The sequence below is a fragment of the Lissotriton vulgaris genome, chromosome 6 (assembly GCF_964263255.1).
Source record: "Lissotriton vulgaris chromosome 6, aLisVul1.2, whole genome shotgun sequence".
Classification (NCBI taxonomy): Eukaryota; Metazoa; Chordata; class Amphibia; order Caudata; family Salamandridae; genus Lissotriton; species Lissotriton vulgaris.
The window spans coordinates 1510047633-1510069045 of NC_141694.1; the positions used below are offsets into that span (position 1 = coordinate 1510047633).

General features: G+C 39.3%; 1 protein-coding gene across 2 annotated transcripts in view; it reads right to left on the reverse strand.

Annotated features, from left to right (window-relative positions):
* The window catches only part of FERMT1 (FERM domain containing kindlin 1), a 303369-nt gene that overhangs the window by 117276 nt on the left and 164680 nt on the right, over positions 1-21413 (reverse strand). For both annotated transcript variants that reach the window (XM_086927689.1, XM_086927690.1), the window contains exon 10: positions 11240-11364. In XM_086927689.1, the coding sequence (XP_086783815.1) occupies positions 11240-11364 (125 nt within the window). The remainder of the gene's footprint in view (positions 1-11239; positions 11365-21413) is intronic.

Below are 21413 nucleotides of genomic sequence, written 5' to 3' on the forward strand. Positions count from 1 at the left end.
AGGATGTGGTCAAACCCTATCACGTGCTGCCAAAGGACCCCATGAGGAAGAAGCAGCAGCTTCGAAACGCGTCGAAGAAGGCTCGAAATTAACCGGACTACAATGTGCAGCTTTGTGAAATAAAGGTTTTGTTTAAACAGCACTAGCAGAGTGGCGTCCTTAAAACCAGAGGCAACCTTGTTGGATGTTTAACGCGGCGGCCTCAGCCGCGGAGGATGCACCACCTGGCAAATCACAGAGGAACAGGTCTGTAGGCGGGGATCACTCCGCCAGGATTACAGCGCTGGTGTTTTCATTAATAAACTGCTGCACTAAAATGCCTGGAGCCCACTGGAGGGCGGAAAAATGAGTTTTAAATGGCATTGGACTATGGCACATGAGGGACCCCAATGAAGGGAAAGAATCGAACTACATCCCCCAGCATACCTCACTGGAGAGAGTATGCAGTGAAGGGCTTAAAATGAAGGATGTGGTCAAACCCTATCACGTGCTGCCAAAGGACCCCATGAGGAAGAAGCAGCAGCTTCGAAACGCGTCGGGTAAGGCTCGAAATTAACCGGACTACAATGTGCAGCTTTGTGAAATAAAGGTTTTGTTTAAACAGCACCAGCAGAGTGGCGTCCTTAAAACCAGAGGCAACCTTGTTGGATATGTATGTATATATATATATATATATATATATATATATATATATATATATATATATATATATATATATATATATATATATATATAAAAAATACGAAACTAAATATACAATCACATAATAATATATATTTAAACAAATTGAACAAAACTATTAAATTCTAGGAATATTAAAATGTTCCCTCGCCTATACTTACAACAGTAGGGAAAGCATGGGATTTAGGAGGGCTAGAATTGACAATGCCCACTCCAGTCTGTGCAACAGTAGGGGAAGCGTTGGACACTGGAGGAGTAAAATGTACTATTACCACTCCAGCAGGTGCAACAGTAAAGAATGTGTTGAACTCATGAGGGGTAAACTTTACTATTCCCACTCCAGTCTGTACAACAACAGGAAAAGCGTTGGACAACATGGGGTAGGGAAAGCATTGGACCGCAGGAGGCGTAACATTTACTATTCCCACTCCAGTAGATGCAACAGTATGGAAATCATTGGACTCAGGAAGGTTAAAATGTACTATTTCCACTTCAGTCTGGGCAACAGTAGGGAAAGCGTTGGACACTGGAGGTGCCAAATTTACTATTCCCACTCCAGTAGGTTCACAGCAGAGAAAGCGTTGAACTCCAGAGAGGCAACATTTACTATTCCTACTCCATCCTGTGCAATATTGAATTCTATATATAAAGGTTTTATGTCTCAACCTTATAAAAATAAACAAATTACATAATTATTGCAATTTTTAATAATCATGGTCAATGTAAACAAATATTAATAATTTAATTTCAATACCACACTAAATCCTCACAAACATTACAGCCAACAAATAAAATGTAATGGAAGTAAAACAAGCATACCACAATTAACATATTAAGTTATAAATAAAACAATTTGTAATAAATGATTAAATATTTGTTTAATTTATTATTAATTAAATAATTTCACACCCTATTCTCTACACACAACAAAACCCTTAAATATATAACATATAAAGAAAATTACTTATTTTTACTAAAGTATAAATAAATTAAATATTTGAAGTAGAAATATATAATTAAGCAGTAATTTAATATTAGTTAATAACTTCTCACACTATTCCTCTACAACCTAATGAACACACACTTAAAATATAATTAAACAAATGGTAATTTCACAATTAACATAATTATTAATTAAAGAATTAATAATGAATTATGCATACATGTCTTAAATATTTTCCCACTCCATAAACCTAAAAACCCTCACCTTAAAGATATCTTAAAAATGATAATAATTTCACAATTGTCATAATGATCAATTACATTTTTAAAATTAAGATTAATTTATTAGAATTAATTGATTTTCCACCCTTTACCCCTACAAATACCACAATCCGCACTTAAAATAAAACTTTAAAAATTAATTAGTTACACAATTTACATAATTATCAATTAAATAATTAATTTTAATTAAAGTTAATTATTAATTATTTATTAATGTACTTCCCACCCTTTAGCCCTACAAATTCCGCAACCCACATCTAAAATAAAACATACTAAATTAATTAATTACAAAATGTAATAATTAAATGGCATTTAAAAACAACAAAAAATGTACAAATTATATTTTAAAACATTAACAATAATTATACAAACGATTTCTAACATATACAATTGGAATATATACTAAAATACATAAAAATAATTACAAAATGATATTTTTTACAATTATATTTTTGTAAACAAAATTAACAGACAATTTTGACATCGATATTACCTTAGAAAATTGGAATTATTGTCAAAGATATTCCTACATCAAGATATTTGTGGATGACGATATTAAAAACTCAATATTTTTGGGTCTCAATATTTTTTACTCAATATTTTGTCTGAATACCCATTTTACCAGAATAGTTTTTCAACAACCATCATAATTCACATTTCTGAACAGCACATAGATAAAACAAATGACTAAAATGTATTCTTTAAATGCTAGGCTTGTCCTTTGCCTAAACAAAGAACTGAACAACTGAGCCTTCTCTGCCGTGAACTAATCTAGGTTAGTGTGCACATAACCCCTCCGCCATGTGTAAACCAGTACTGCAGCCTCTCATTTGGTGATTTTCCACTCTTTTTCTCTTTTAATTTAATTAGATGAATAGGTGTGGTACTAGACACAGGGCATGGAAGAAAGCAAGGCAAATGTAGAAACTGGCCAGTTTGGTGGGGACAAGGCATGGCCAAACACCACGTCCTGTGCCCAATGCCTTGAGGGCAATACCTTGTTGGTACAAGGTAGAGGTTACAGGGCAAAGTCTGTGATCAGAGTTTACACCATGTGGCCCTGAGCCAGCTCATACAAGAAATATGGAAATGACAAATAAAGAGTTGTTGTAAAATGTCTCATTATGTAACACCAAAATACATTTGAACCTATTTTAGGAGACATTATGGTTGCCTACTAAGATCAGTTAATGATAAAGCTAATAACCTTAAATAATGCAAAACGTCATTATAAGGGCTGTCATGGTTACAATTCCAACTCTAGAATAACACTTAAATTCCAGAGACAAGCAGCTGCACAATCGTAATGCCACGAGTGCACTTAATATGACCTCACATATGATGTCACTATGAGAGGCAAATGATCTAATAAAATTAGACTATTTCCCAAGTGCCTCTAGCGTAAGGTGCCCACCTTTAATTCATCAGTTTAAATGCAGGTAACCTTGGCCATCACACTGGGAGAGCAGATGATGCTCTGTCAACAGCTGCAAAATCACCCTGTGACTGAACATACGGTATCAGTTCCTGGCAGACTTAAGACCCATAGGTGTAGGCTATTTGTGAGCTGGCCTTTTAGGTTGGTCACGTGATATAATCAGCAAATCATTATAATTGAACAATAAAGCGGCCACATTAAGCAGCACCACCAAAATAACTGTTCAGACTAGAATTACTTAACAGCACCACTGACAGATATTTAACATCACCACCTTCAAGTTCTTCTAAGAAATCTCAAATCGACAACCTCTCTTCCTCTGCCTCATCTACATTCATCTTCAGTACTCTTCTAAGTAAATTTAACAGATTTCTAGAAAAACCATGTGAACACCTACCATCCAAATAAGACATCAAAGCACAAGCTAATCCCTTCCGCACCCTCATATTCCAAAGACCTTACCAACAACAAATGTTAATAACAATTGCAGTACAGGATGAGGGCTGACATATTACCACTGTGCTGGTGTTGTCAGCACTGAGTGGGTATGTTTTTTCTCATGGTCTGGGACTGCTCGATTATCCACACCTACTGGAAGTGAATTTGTAATAATTTTTTCCAGGTCATCAGTAGGACAGTCTCGCCAAACCTGAAGCTGGTTCTCCTGGGCCTGAGGGTGCATGGGGTGGGGGCGTCTCCATGCCAGGCGGTTGGTTGGTATGGGCCTCATTATTGCTAAAAGATACAATGCCAGATACTGGCGCTCACACCTGCCTCCGCCATTCTTTGAATGGACCGGAGGGATGGATTACTCCGCCACAGCTGAGAGTTTTATGTACCCATCTAGGGGGTGCCTTGACAAACATTGCATGGTGTGGAGAAAACGGATGGATTATTCAGAAACCCTGATATAGGAGGACTAGCTATGTTGTTTACTGTCCTACTTGGGTAAATTGGGGTTTGGGATCATTGCAGCAAGGTTATCTATACTGTTGTTTTCTTGTATATGACCTGAAAACTAATCAAGAGAGTTATAAAAAACCAAATGCTGCATCTACACATAGCAACAAAAATGGAACCACTTGATCACATTTGGCACAGCCAAATATTATGCCAATACCATCAATGAAGTGGCCAGCAGATGTAAAATGTAGTTAAAGGAAATCAAGCAGTACATGAACCTCTTTACCTAACCATCCAATCCCAAAATCCATAGACAAGTTCAATGTGAGCAAATTCATTTTTACTGAAAAAAAATACAGGAAACTGCGAACACATCAACAACAGCAAGCTGGGTCCTCCTCTGAAATACACCCATCTGCAATGCATCCAATGCAGGCATCCTTCAAATCCACATCTCTCACAGGTCATGCTGATTCCCTCAAATCTCTCAGAGCCAACTTATATGATGATGTCTTACCTTTGCCCTTCATCAGAGCTCTCTTCCGGTAAGCTTCCTCGCCTGTATTCCCCATTGTCAGTACCAAACTCACTTAAGGCATCTTCACGAAGTTCTCAAGACAAGCCAGCTCCTCCCACTCTCCAGGATAACTACACTAGATGCTGATTACCTTGTCAAACCACAGCCCATCAGGTACCTACCTCACATTTATCAGAACGATAACTGAAAAAGCACTCTATGCACAACTAAAAGCTGCCAGTCATCTGATGGTTTATCAATTTGGTTTTAGATCACACGCTACCACTGAGATAGCTACATTATAAACCACATACAACGTTAACTTGACCACTATTAAAGGGACCACAATTGTTGGACCTCTCAGATACCTTTGAAACAGTTGCTAATCCCAACATCATCCATATACTGAAGTTTCAAATGGGATTCACTGACACATTTCTTCACCAGCTGTCCTACTTCTTATCTAACTGATACCAGTTCATTCATAGGGGCCTCTCCAGATTTCAGAAGATCCTTATCAAAATGTGGAGAACCCGAGGCATTCAATGTCTTCCCTGCTATTTTCAGCCTCCACGTGGAGCCCTGTGTAACTCTATTACCGACTGCAGGATCAAAATTGACCAATACACCTATGGCAAAAAATCTACTTAAAAGGTATCCTTCACACTAGACATCCAGTGCCATAAACACTGCCTAAATGTCATCCAGGCCTGAATGTCCAATACCTAAATGCTCAAACTCACCAAGGCATAGTTCCTGGGGGGCTCAGAGCTCTCAGCAGGGATCAACCTAGCCCCACAGACAACCTCAAAAGACCACCGACAACTTCAACAACTGGATCAAGAACTGCACAGACTCCCTCACGCCCATCAAACCCAACAGGCATAATCAGCCGTGAAAGTAACAGCGATGGTGCCGCATGGGGGTTTTTGAGGGACAATGCAGAGGTAGCATTAATTATTTATTAACTTTCCCCTCTGTATCGTCCCTCAAAAATCACCCCACACGCGGCCCTACTGTCCAACCGCTGTTAACTGCATGGACTGCGGCTGAGCATAATAGATCAAACAAGTAGGCCAGCTGGTACACAGAAGACCTCTTAGATACCAAACAACACTGTAAACAGTTAGAAAGGAATTGGAGTGCCGATTTGGAGTGTCCGCCACAACACCACAGACAGACCTACCAAAAAGGCTACACTCGAAGCTATCACCAGCATCTAAGAGACACCAAGAAAAATAGCACCGGTGGACCGCATCAAAGGAATCTCAAACAGCTGGAAGAATATTTTCTCTATTGTTAAGGATTTCACCTCGCCTGTAGCCATCGTCAACATCATGGCTGCCTCCCAACAACTCTGCTGCAAACTATCCAACTTCTTCCACAGCACTCTACAGAAAATTCGCACAACAACCCAACTCCAAAGAACTCAGTCCTAACCTACCCGCCACCAACCAAGACAGTCACTTGACTGAATGGACAACCCTCACCAGAAGCAACACAGTGGCAATCAGGCAGACCATCCATTCAGGGACCCCAATGGACCCATGCCTCCATTAAATTTACAACCTAGGAACATAACCAATCAGGAACACCCTGAAGCAAATCATCAACACCTCCATCAAGTCCACCCCTTTTCCAAATAAGTGGAAACATGCATAAATCGACACCCTCCTCAAAAAACCCACAGTCAACCCAAATCAACTGAGCAACTTCCGCCCCATCTACCTGCTCCGTTATCTAGCCAAAGTGATTGAGAAGGCCATCATCAAGCAAGTTACAACCCACCTCAAACTTCACCATATTCTAGACAATACTCAATTAGGAACCAGAAAGAACCACAGCACTGAAACAGCACTCTTCAATTAAATATGAATCATCCTGGACTGAGGAGAAACAGCAGCCCTCATCCTGCTCGACCTCTCCGTGACAAGCAACACTGACTCCCATAACACCCTCATCAGAAGATTTCACAAGATTGGCATGCAAGGATCTGCTCTCAAGAGGATATGTTCCTTCCTCAAATGAGGAACTCAAATGGTCAGACTGCCACCCTTCACATCAGAGACCGAAAGATTGATATGCGGAGACCCACAGCAGTCATCCCTCATCCCAACGCTTTTCAAAATGTACATGACACCGCTTGCCAACATCATCTAAACCAAAGACATCACAACCATCTCCTATGCCAATGACACCAATCTCATCCTCTCATTTTAGACAGGAGCCCCACCACCAGAATCAACTTCACAAACTGCATGATCATGGTAACAGAATAGATGCAAACCAATTGCCTTCAGCTCAACTCCAACTAGACGGATGTATTGGTCTTTGGCAACAAGACAGCACCATGGCACTCCACTTAGTGGCCGTCTGAGCTAGGGCCAACACCCACACCCACACCCATGCAAGAAATCCAAGTATCATCCTAGAGGAAAAGCTCAACATGACCGCTCCAGTCAGTGCTGCCACATCCTATGCAAGCTACAGAACACCAGACGGAACGTCACACAAGCACTCATCACCAGCAGGCTGGACTGCAGCAACACTCTCTATGCTGAAATCTCCAATCAACTCCAACACAGACTCCAGCCCATCCAGAACACTGCTTCAAGACTCATACTCGACCTCCCACACTACACCCATATCACACCGCGCCTCGAGAAGCTTTGCTGTTTATCATACACAAGCACAGCCAAGCCAAAATCCTCATGAACATATACAAAGCCCTACACAACACAGGACCAGAATACCTGCACAGCTGCACACACTTTCACCAACCCACCTTCAGTCTGCATCACTCTCACTCGCACACATTCCCCGCATCTGCAAAAGCAAAACTGGCGGTTGCTCATTTTCCTACATTACACCCAACACATGGAACACCTTCCCTCAACACATAGGGGCTGATTATGAGGCATTCTCTACTGAAGAAAAACAAAACCATTCCTCTTAGAAAGTTACTTCAGAACTGCTGAGCTGCTCCATGGCCTCTTGGACTCCACACATGCCCTCCTGAATGGCATCCTACATGCAGATCATACCTCATCAAGGACCTGAAGACACTTGACTATGCCACCCTCATCCCAATTTAACTTCTGACTCTCCATGCCAGCTTTTACGATCTTCAAAACTATCTGCAACAAATACAAAACCATAACCCTATCAATTCCTCCTATTTGATTGGAAAGCAAACCACCTCCTGTGGCTCTCAGCACATTTGCAGCCAGCACACCACTGGACTATACAGAAGCAGAAAAAAACTAGGCAACAGGCCTCCATTTATCCAAGGAGGCTGTGAAAGGACATCTCTTTATCCTTTATGACTGTTCCAACACCTCTCCAATTTAGGAAAGAACTGAAGACTTCATTATGATACACCTAAGCGCCCAGAAGCCCGCTTCTCCTCTTTTCTGAACAGTCAGATTTACATGGGCAACCTTTATGAGTAAGGTTATTTACCAGTGGTATGCCTGGGACACATTATTTTTGCACTCTAAACTACATAGCTAAGTGACACCTGCTCTCACATTGTAGCTAAGGTGTACAGTCTGGCTTACTTTCGGAAGTGAAGGGACATAGAAACTCAGTGTCAGTATGACAAAACAGATAACATTCAAGAATTTAATTGTTCAATTGGTGATATATTTTATAATATGAAAAGGATTTTAATAACAAGTATAATAGTAGATGATCTGCAGAGAAAGGTTAAAATACCTTCTGGGCCAAAGTTGCATATACCTTTGTCAAACTAAATGCTATCCTTTTAGTTATCAAAAACTGCTATTGCAGTTATATACGGGGGATGCCTCAATTGAGTATTTTGGAAATGTAAGAGTACTTTAGAAAATTATTTGGACGGTAGAATAGGACAAAGCAATAATGGTCCCCATTCTTTAGTTTAATATAGCCATATCAGGTACTCAAGAATGCCTAAACAATAAACAGTGTCAATCCTAAAAATCATTTAAATTCTGGATGGAATTTGGGGATACCTTAAAATAACATGCAATTCCCAAAAGTCTCACTGCCAAAAAAGCAAGGTTCACATCCACAAGAACAGGCAAGTCAGTATCATCTTTATTCAGCATATTTTGCCATAAAAGCATAAAATATATCTAAAAAACATGATCAAATATTACAATTTCTAAAATAGTAATTTCAGAACATTTATCTCAAAAGGACAAAACATTAGCATTCATTAGTAACTAATAATAGTACTCAAAAGGCTTATAATAAGTAATCTACAAGAACGGTCTTTGTTTTTACCTGCAGTAACCTTTAAGACCCAACATCTTTTCACCAGTGTCCAGTTAGATATACAATTCTAATCCCTGGAGTTCAGAATCCAGTTAATGGGAAACTGGACTTTGTTGTGGGAACAGTTGACAAAATAGTGGTATGGTTACGGTTTCCACTGTAGTACCCAAGGGTATATAAATATATCAGGTGACAGTATCTTCCAACCAACCAGCTGTAGCAGGGACGGTCTCATTATCTGGTACACCAAGAGGTACCAGGGAAAGAGATACATTTACTGGCTACTAATCCATATGAAGAAAAACGTCACTTCTGCCTGTAGTATTTCTGGAACTCTTACGATTAGAAGGATGAATGCTTCCAAAATCCAGATGGCCTTTTCCAGCCAATGCACCTAAACTCCATATTTTGGGTTGAAGTTCAAATATCTCCTAGGTGAAGGTAGGTAGGTACAGGTAACATTCAGGAATGGGGTAAATCTTGGAGCTCCCACTCCAGTATTTCATCCAAACTGGAATAATAACACTTCTAAAAATAACACTTTCAATTATTTGTTTTCAAAATAAATACTTCAAAAAAGAATTACTTAAAGTTTTTGTTCCAAACAAGGTATGCAGTACAGGGGTAAAGGTTATGGGGCTAGGTGTATAGGGTTAAGAGATTGTGGTACAGGGTTAAGGGGTTTGGGTATAGGGTAAAGATGAATGGGCTAAAGGAAAGGGCCTTAGGATGTTGTGCATAGGTGTTATGGGCAGGGGGTTAAAGTCCAGGGTTAAGGTTTAGGGGTTAAGAGTATGGGGCATTGAATTGAGGTTCTGGAAATTATGTATTGGGTTCAGTATAGGGTTTGATGCATAGGGTTATGGGTTGAGGATATAGGGTTGGGGTATTGGGCTAACTAATTGTGGGAGGTAAAAAGGTTTTGGGTATAGAGGTTTAATAAAAGGGTTATTGTTAAGGTTAAATGGTTTTGGAGAAGGTTAAGGTTTTTTGTACAGGTTTAAGGTGTCAGGATAAAGAATTGATCACTAGGATTTTTGTTAATTAGTATTACAGTTGAAAATGTGGTAAGGTGTTTTGCAGATTGTTACAAATATTTTTTAGTCATTCTGTTCAAAATAAAAAAGATATAAATGTTTCTTTTCACATTAACACAATTAGAATTATTTAGACAAACTGGTGCTATTTCTCAGTAAACAAAGTTGAATTACCAAGGTACATTCACAGCTTCTATAGCTTTTCTACCTTACATATGTGTATGAGCCTCCTCAGTTTCAGTTTCACAACAGTGTGAGGCCAGTTCTGGCTGAGAAGGAAGTGTTTATCCGTTGATGGCAAAGACAGATAGCCAACACAAATGAGACGGGTATCCACATTTGAAAGTCCTGAGGCTCTTCCAATTCTTGGGAGCCATTTTTCCAGCTGCCGTGGGACTCATCAGTATCCATATAGAGTTTTTTGAGCCGGCGTAGTGTGGCCTTTTTATATTTTAATCACAAATAAACACTAGCAATTTAATTCTCTGCGTTGGTTTGCATTAAATCAAGTTTTGGTTAGTTACAAAGCACGACAATAATGAGCTCACGTCAGAAATTACCCCCCTTCCAATGTACTGGGCACGCTATTTAGAAACATAGAAATGCATGAAAGAAAGGAGAAAATTATTACAGGAGCAAAATATAGGATGAAAGAAAGAAAAGTGAGAAAGAGGAGAGAAAAGAAAGAAATACAAGAGGCTAGACAGAAAAAAGAATTACAGAGGGAAATGCAAGAAAGAAAGAGAAAAGAAATAAACAGAAATGTTAGTAACGTAAAAAATGCAACAAAGGAAGGAAGACAATAAGAAATGACAAAAGGGGAAGCGAGACTCCTAAGATTGTTACACATTTTGAACAGTTTGGAGAAAATATTTTTGCAATTGTCCTAAAAATAATTTACATATTTATATTTGCATGTTAGTGGTTTCCTTACAAAGTGGTACCAAAATCAACGTCTACTATGAAAAACTGAACCAATTTAATAGATGTGTACTAGGGAACCCCAGGCTGTCATCTTGAGGGCAACCCACATTATATGTTACGCAAGTAAAGTGTGTTTTAAATTCTATATTACATATACGTACAGGTAAAATGCTACTGAAATGCGTTACATCATGTCATCTGCACTCTTCCTCTATATACGCGAAAGGTTAGAATGATAAATAATGCAATACATACCTCTTAGGTTCAATTTCTCTATGGCTTCACCATGGGCAACATCCTTGTTTTTAAAATACGATATAGAGGTGTCTTTAAAAACAAACCAATATGTTTTGCTTGACTTTAACGTTAGCTTTTTAGGTCTGCAAAGTAAAAAATATATATATTAATAGATCACATCTGTCACAGTACATGCTAAAGACCTGAGTTGTAATAATCAAACGTTATAAACAAATACAGATGCTTAACTCATGGTTTTCTATCTGTATTCAGGTGTAAAAATCAGTGAAACAAATCATTACTGTTTCAAATTATGATGCTACCATATTTCTCCCTGCAATCTGCGCATACGAATGCACTATTCACTGAAAGCCCAGAGTAGAAGGAAGTGGTACCAAAACTGCATAAATTAATTAATTAATTGAGTACACATAAAAGACTCCTGCTATTTTGCTACTGTAGGGTTTCATTATGTCCAAACGATTTCGTAACTAAATTTAGAGAAAAAACAGGCCTACATATGAATATGAAACCAAAATCATTTGAAAATACCTGGTTAGCATCAGATTTTTTTCAATTTGAGAAATATTTTCGAAGGATCGCAGATTTAACCTCGTCAAGGAGACTTAGACACCCGGAGTAATGACATGATCTTTCATAGTACATTGTGAGGGCATACTGAAAACATGCCTGATGTGGCATCATCCGACATGACTTTATTTTTCTCCTGTGAGAGACATGTCTTGTGTCCCCCCACCCCCTCCTTTGATTTAACTTCTTTACCTTTCTTTCCAAAGGAAGAACAAAGCATTGTGTGGTAACTGGTGGCTGCGGGAGTAGTATCACTGTAAATGTTTCAGTAGTACACAGTACCTAGTAACATGGAACCGAACTCAGAAATATAAGTAACAGGTATTGTCAAACCATTTTCAGAGAGAACGTTTTAATTATGTATTCTTCATCTCTACCCCCTGAAATGGGGAGTAGATGGAGTGGAGGTGCCTCAAAAAGACATTGGGAGCAAAAGGTAAAAATGTCAAGATTTAAAAAGAAGGAAGAGATATCACTCTTTCATTTAACCTAAGCGTATTCCCACTATCCATCCTTACAACCAGGTCCCATTTCTCCCACAGCATGGATTAGATCACTAAGCATTCTAGCCCGATCGCTGTAAGGACCAACAGCACAAGTACAATAAAAAAAATAGAAAATCAAGACAGACCTTAACATATAGCCTGTTTTGGCATCCATTCCAAGCACTTCTCCGTTACTCTCTATTCCGGACTATGCACTCTCCCCCAAACAGGAGACTAGATTTGAATGTGGGTTTAAAAAGGGACAACTGAAAGATATTTAATGTAAGAAAATGCACTTACAAGATTGCTCTTCCTTGTAATCGTAGAAGGGACATGACAGATCTAGGATTTTGTACAAGATGAACTTAAATAACATCTCATTGCATTAAGCCTTTGTTAATATACTTGGAAGTAGTTTGAGGAAGGTTTTACCCCACTTTCAATTGCTGGTAATCTCTCTGCTTTCACATGTGCACTAAGATTTGTAGTCCATTGGTACGTTCAGCTTCAGGTGCTATATATAAACTCAATCCAAACCCTGAAGTGCGTTTTACAAAACTGTGATAAGAGTACATAGTGGTATCCTCCTTCTTCGGTGACAAAATCGCTGCCCTAGAAAATGAACTCAGATCCGCCAATCACTCCCAAACCCCTGAGGCTTGGCCTCCTCCTTCCGTGCTACCTGCCCAGACCCCACCCAGAAACCAAGCACACTGGTCCAGCTTCAAAATATATGACAAACAGTCCGTCTCAAAAATTCTATCCTCTCTGAACCCGAACAATCACTTTAATGAACCTCTCTTCTCCAATTGCCTAGCCGCCGCCACTCAGGCTATCATCCCGTCTTGGACTGCAATCATCAACGCATCCCTCCAACAGGGATCGATATCTGCCTCTCTGAAAGCCGGACAAGTCGTTCCCATCTTAGAAAAAAACTACGTTGGACCCTGCCTCCCCCGACAACTACAGGGGTATATCCAATATCCCTCTTCTAGCTAAAGTCCTGGAGAAATGTGTGCAACAACAGTTGAGCCAACACAGCACTAACTTTCACTTGCCAGATGACTTCCAATCCGGGTTCAGGCCTGGACACAGCACCAAAACCACCCATGTCCACCTCATGTATGATACCTTCCTAGCCCTTGACCAAGGCAAAACCTGTCTCCTAATCCTCCTAGACCTTTCCTCAGCCTTCGATACGGTCAATCATGAAAAACTCGTTGAACGCCTCAATATCAGGATCGGGATGGATGGCACCGTTCTTGAATGGTTTAGATCCTTCCTCCAGAATCGCTCGTGTAGAGAGTCCTAGTTAATGGTAGCTTATCCGCCTCCACCCCGATCATGGTTGGAGTCCACCAAGGATCAACCTTGCCCCTACCCTCTTCAATCTTTAACCGCTCGCAGAAGTACTACGAACCACCGTTTTTACCTACCATATGTATGCCGACGACACCCAGATCTACATCAAAATGTCATCTCTTGCGGACATTATCTTCCTGAATGAGGCCTTGAAGTTGACTGTCTATTGGCTTTCCTCCAATCAGCTTAAACTCAATGCACAAAAAACAGATTTTTGTCTAATCTCCCCGCCCAAACACCAGCCCTGACACTCAGGAATGGATTAAGACTATTACAGCTTTAAACTGCACTCCTACCTTAGTAGACTCCCTCGGAATAACCCTCGACTGCAACTTAAACATGAGTGGCCCTATCACCTTGATGGCCAAAACAGCCAGGTTTCACATAAACTACCTAAGAAACGTAAAACCTTTCCTTGACAACGCCGACCTGAAAATAGCAATCCAGGCACTAGTCATCTTGAGACTAGAATATGGATGCTCAACCCTTGCAGGTCTTCCCAAGATTTCTTTGGCCCCTTTGAAAGCCTGCCTCAACCCGGCAGCCGGACTACTAACTGGCTCCAAGAAGTTTGACCGCATCTCTCCACACCTAAAAGCTCTGAACTGGCTTCCTCTCGAAGCCAGAATCCACCTGAATCTGGCGTGCATCACTCACAAGGCCTTCTATGCTAATTCCCCTGCATTTCTCGCCCATAAACTTGTGGTATCTGGAGGAGCCAGAAACTCCCAGTCTGCCAGTCACCTCCTGCTCCAACCAGCGTGCTTGCGTAAAAAAAAGTACAATCGGGCTTTCTCTGGAGCCACTCCAAGAATATGGAACTCCTGCCCGCCCGTCATTTGAAGACTTCCGTCGCCGGATCGCTTTAAAAAGGAGGCCAAAACCTTCCTAATGGGTAAATTCCTCGCCTATCGCCTGCAATGCATTCACTTCAGTGACTTTGTTCTACCTCCTACCACGGCCTCTCCATGGTTCCTTGACTTGGTACCTACCCGGCACCGATGGACTCTCCACCTGGGTTTTTGAGTTCGCCTGTCTCCTGTACATGTAACTATCTGTTTTGTTATGATCCCAAATGTATTCAACCCTCCCATGTCTTTTGTATATCACTTGTCAATCCTGTAAAGCGCTCTGATACGGGTCTGGTTCGCGCTCTATAAAATCCTAAATAAATAAATAAATATTATCGTATTTGGCTGGTTAAGGGCTCATTCTGAGTCCCAATGGAATCTCCATTAAGGTGTACACTAGAGATTAGGAGATGTGCAGAAACTCCTGCATATAAGACACTGTTCATATTTCACAAGGAAACCCGTGGCAAAATGTTAACAGGAAGATTGATCAGAAAGATGCAAAAAATTCATATATCAGTGATCCCAAACAAGATTCCACATGCTATGCCTCCGTCTGAAATAAAAAATTCATAATGATGCGCTAATAACCACAGCTATTAGTTACCAAAGCCATCACCTCGTTCAAGGCCTCCATCTAATGTTTAAGCTGTGGGGTACTATAAAAGTTTGTTTGCCTTAAGCCCAACCCTGTTTAACATTTATGTTACTTGCATCAATACCCTCTTTCATTCCTTTTGAAATTCACAAGGACAGCACAGCATTTAGGGAGATGCTGCTGCGACCCCGCTAAACTTTAAAAACTGTCTTTCACCCACTGACGTCTAGATGCAAGGCAACTCCCTCCAACATAATGTAGATAAGGCAGAAGTGCTAATGTTTGGTCAATCATCTACTCACAACTATGGTGGCCCAGTCAGCTTGAGGTTCCGTGACAATTGTAAGTGGTGTTTTCGACTCGCACGAATATGGTCGAGTCTGGTATCTATGAACCGCAAATGACGAGTTTAGTGGGTGTGTGCAGTTTCGCTGTGCTAACCTAAACCGTTCGTTTGTTACGTGGGTTTTTCATCTGTACCCACGGGTTCCATCTTAGACGGCATCCATTTTGTCTCTTGCCCTCAAGTAGCCAGCGAACGGACGTTGTCCGTTTCGCGACCCTGGGATTCCCAAGACATCCGCGGAAGACACATGTTCTTTGAAATTGTCTTTATGATGAGGGGGATGATACTGCAAGGCAGATGGCCCCGCTCGAGGCTCATCTTGCCGTGCCGGTCTATTGTCTCAGCCGTGCATCTCATTAGGCACGTCCCTTTGATGCCTGTAGCTCGTGTTTCCCGATACCTCCCCTTTTACACCCTTTTCGATCTCCCCACTGTTTCCATCTTCCTCTGCACCTGTCCTTGTTCCTTCTTCGATCTGTTTTACTGCCGATTGGAATGTACTAATGGTGGGAAGATGGGTTTTTACAGTTGGGAACCACCAAATGTTTCCGCACTTATGCCCCGGACCTTGAATGTATCAAAGTGACCAAAGTGACCCCTCTCGGGGATAATTATGGGAACCGAGTTGTAAACCTTTGTGTACCATGTAACTCTATGGGAGAAAACTGTATAAAAGGAGCGATCCACAATAGCAATTTGAAGCAGTCTCCTCGAACTTACACTTGTTGTACTTCCTGTGACTTCTGTGTTCCCTGCAGTAAATAAACCTTGAATCTTTGACGCCGAAGGAAGTGTCCCGTGTCTCTGTCATTCGTACGCCGGAGCAGGTTACCCACGAAGGTTTCAGGTGTTGTCCCCTGGCACCGCTGGGTCTTAAATAACCCAGTCCTTCAAGCTGGGTACTCTCCCATGCCATCTGACCCTGCACTCAGTTTTAGAGTCACTCTCAGCAATCATCACTCTTTTAGAATAGAGTACAAATTACAGGGATATCTTCTCTGTAATTGTAGTTTGAACACGATACAATGGTTAGGTTTTAAGACATAGTGATGTAGGTATATTCAAACATTGAAAAAGTCTATGCCAATATGAGTAACAATACATTAATGTATAAAAACAAAATCGCATCTTTCTAGACAAATTTGCACGTTATGAACTCCACGTCAACCCCAACTCAAGAATATGTAGTCAGGCATGCGCTGAGACCCAGGCCCACGGTCACTGATTGACAGGACCCACATGGGGTGCCACGTAGCTTGCAGACACATGTGCAAACAGTAAACGCCAGATAATTCCCACAGATAGGCACAGCAACACCACAAATGTCCGGGGAGATTGGCTTCAATAAAGCACATATGGTCGGAGGAGTACGCGCATCCCCAAAACACCATAAAGTCAGATGCCACATGAAGTTAGGAACACGTACCCAATCAGGACATAGCACTCACAGTACATGCAGTGATCACGTGTTCCCCATGCTGGACATATGGACATGTTACTCACTGGCTGCGATGTTTCCATACAAGGCCCACCTGGATTCCTCATCGAATACATTAATTTATGTCTCCAGAGACAGAGGTTCACACTTCTTACCAAAAATGGATCACCTGAATTATTAATGGCATTCAATGCATGGTATAAAAACCCATGTCACATCGATTGTAAGTTGAGATAGTCCTCAGACATAATGCCTGTGACTGGTCTGCTGGCTGCATTGCTAATTAAACAAAATGTTCCCATTTTGCCAAATGCCTCCTGTCTTTTCAAGGTATAAATGTTCAAGCAACATATAAATAAAGTTAACAATATCATGGAATTAGAAGCTTGGCCTTTTTCCGTTTTCTGGTGTATGAAGTAATTATAACGTGCATCGTTCCTTCTCTCCCAAGTTTGTCAAACGCAGAAAGAAAATGAGAGAGACCAATAGGAAAAAGACTACAGGCAGACAAGTAAAAACCCCAAAATGATATTGACAGGGTAATTCCTTTAGGGAAAAACACAAGGCCAGAGGTGCTGACATGAGTATTGATCATTAGCGGACCCTGATGGAGTCCAAATATTATTTTATATTGAAGAGCTTGCTATTAAAATAGGGCATAAGGTAAGCTGAAAGGGTAAATACAAGAATGAACCCCCAGATTTCTATCGGGATCAATGTTTTACCAGTGGAAAAAAATATATGTTTGTTTATTTCTGTCATGCTTGCTACAGTGGGTATTCTTCCATGGAGATAGTGTGCTGTAGTATGAATGGTGGACAGAGAATATACTTGGAAGCCTATGATTTGAATAGCATAATAAAGAAATATGGGACTCGCCTAAAATAAATACTTCTACACAAATCAAAGGCAAATGTATATGATCAATGGATTTTCACATTTGTTTGTTGATTGGGCATTAAACAAATTGTAAAGACAACAGAGTAGAGGACACAAATTAATACTCACCTGCCTACTATAAAGTAATGGTACACTTGAACTCTCAACCTAAATTAGGTATGCTTTGTTGTAAACAGTCTGATTAGAGCAAGAGATGATCTTCAACAATGTTCACAGCATTCGAGTAAATAGCACTCACACAATTTAAGATGTTTACTTCCACAGAAACAAAAACAGACACAACATTCACTTCTCACACGAAAACACAGTACAGGAAGGGTAAATGCAAACAAATGTCTGCCTTTTTCATTAGCCTTGTTTAGATCGAAAAGGGGCTTCACTTAGGGTTAGAAAAAGCAATTGCTTTCCTCAACCATGTTTTTAGATGAAAGTTTTTGTTTCTAAAAGATAAGAAGTGGTAGCTATGACATTACAGGATACTACAAACAAAAATAGCAATTTGATATTCTTTGGTTTCATCTGACTTACATTAAAGGTGCATGTAAGGTGGGTAGGCAGTGTGAAACATGAATTCAATCTGGACATTTCAGACGGGTCTGTTTTAGTTCATAGCAACATTTTAAAACCTATTTATGTTGCTGCTGAAAAAGGGCTTTTAAAATAAAAAATATTTGATTGTGACTGTTGTGAGAGGTTCTTCTCTTATTCATTCATTACCTGAAGAATCAAGGCACATTTATTCAGGTTACACACATGTTTTCATTATTTATTAGCTGCTTATCCTGAAGTACATATGATGTATGAATTTCTTTAATTTATAATCTGCCAAAATATAAAAGTAAGATAAAAAAGAAAGTAAGGGGCAACCTAATATTTTTGGAACTTGGGTACTTTAGTGAAAAAAATAACAATGGTTCCTTTGAATGTAGAAACAGTACAATATTGTTTAAGGGGCCACATCTATATAAGAAAGCTCAAGAAATAGCAAATGTACAGAAAGTGTTTGTATTCAAATGAATTTGTATTATTGTAGATCAAAATAAATATAAGCAGACAATTTGCAATATTGATGAGGTAGCTGCTCCATGCAAAGGCGCAGTGCAAGTGGTCAATGAGAAAAAAATGAATGGTCACAGCAAGAAAATACGAAGAAAAAACACAGCATTGACGATATACAGTAATGGCTTGAAAGAGGCTGATAGTATAAATTTAGGTCCTGCAACTCTATACATAGAGAAACTAGTCAATACAGTGGGTTTGTCAATTTTGTGATCCTGGTAGTTAGTTAAAGATATGGTCTTCATAAGGACAAAAGATGGTTACATCCTATAAAATAGGTAATAAAAAAAGGAAAGAACAGAAAATTACATTACAATACCTGCAACAATTGCCAATGAAGTCCTACCTCAACATTGTAAGAAAAGAGATACTCATATGCACTCAGGACCCTCTTTCAGTGATTGAGGTACAAAATAACAACAACACAAATCACAAAAATGCAATCTTTAAATTGTTTACATTCAGTTACTTTGAAAAAATGATACATATGTAAATAAAGTCACACTGACAAAACAAGACAAAGGGATTAATTGACCTCGCTGATCTAAACTGCTAGCATATGAAGTTTAAGATCCCTTCTTCTCCATTGTATATTGCACTAGGCTTGGGCCCTTGGTAACCATTGTTAATTCATATGGTTCCTTAGGTTTTTTTAATGGCCACAACAATACCCATACATCTTTTTCCTAGCAGAATCAAAATGAGGAATCACCTATTTTCATGATCCTATGTTACAGTATGATACCCCCTAGCACGTGTCTGTGGAAAGACTAATTTGTACCAAATATTTATTGACTTACATTAATCAGCATGAGCTTAATTCCTCTTTAGGTTTGTAAATTTCAATTTCAATTTAGCTTTCCTTAATGTTACTATGATATTTACTACCACGCTTCAATTTTCTATGTCTTTATTGACTCTGTTCTGTAGTTTGCATAAGCTTGATTCAACTACAGTTTTTGACCCATCCACAAGTTAAACAATTCTATTGTTATGGCTACCTGACTTTGGAATGCTATAAACCTTACAAAAGTGATTAGGTTTTTTTTGGCATCCAAGAAGTCTGCACACAACATCCTGTGTTGCAGTTTGGCTGATCAGACACTGAGTGCACCAGACTGATGTGGCTTTGAAAAGTGGAGACTGAGTTGATTGGATGATTGTTTGCAAGCCCCCCACATGAAGCCACCATTTCCGTATTTTTGTTGATTATTTTTCACATACCACCATTTTATATGCTTGATTATATATACATTGGAGAGATCAATTATTCAATGGATTCATAAAGAATACTTCTAGGTTTTTCACTATTGGCAAGTGCCTTCTTGTTTTCTCAGTGATTGTATACACATACATATTACTGTGATTTGGAATTGCGAGTAAGGTCCATATATTATGGTATCCAAAATCTAAGCTCAGTATTATTGCCACACAATTGTTTAGGCACATTATTTCATGGTAACTCTTGTTTAATTTACCTAATGGGGTATGTAACACGGCCCTTCTAGACATACACTTTACAACTTTTTTCAAAGTAGCTGAACATAAAAGAAAGATAGCATTTTTGTGATTGTTGTAACTAGATCACTGAAAGAGGGTCCAGAGTCTACAGAGGTATCTATGTTATTGCATGTTTGAGGTAAGCCTCCACTAACACAATGTGTTACTGACAATCATTGCTGCTATTGAAATGTAATTCTGCCTTCTTTCTGTCTTTGTTATAGATTTTGTGGGATTCTACCATCTCTTGTCCTGAGGAAGACCCTATTACTGAACATTTACCAGGGTTGAAACATCGACATATCCACTGTATTAACTAGCTAGTGATATTATTATCAGACCCTTTCAAGCCATTACTATATATAGTCAACACTGTACTTTTCTTCAACATTTCTTACTGTATAAATTAAATTATTGCACACCAATCACTTGCACTGCACCATCACATGGAGTAGCTACCTTTTCAATATTGCGAAATTTTCGATGTATGTTTATTTTGATCTACAATAATACAAATTCATTTTTATGCAAACCTTTTTTGCACATTTGTTATTCCTTGGAGCTTTGTCATATAGGTTTGACCCCTTATACAATATTGCACTGTATTTCTAGATCTTAAAAACAATTATCATTTTTCAAAATCAAAAATAGGTCATTGTTTCATTTTTGAATTTCCATTTTTTAGCATTTGTTGAAAGTATAATGTGCGCTTCTATTTTCTGTTTTCTTGTTGGTGAGTGTATGAGGTTTTCCAGACATATATGTAGATAACTCATTTTATTAGCAGTGAATATTGACGAGATTTTGATTTTTGTTCACTGCAATACCCTGACTTTAAACACAATTTCAATCTAAATAATTGTAATATTTTTCTAGGATGCGTTATATCCACATCCTCATCGAAGAAATTTCCTTTTAAAAAGGAATTTAGCATTTTTTTATAACGCTTTAACAATCTAATTTTATTTACAAACTACAAAAACAACTTCGGAAGATGTATTGGGTTGTCAGAAGGGGCACTATTAATTAATTTCTAGATTGCAAAAGTAATAATTTACTCCA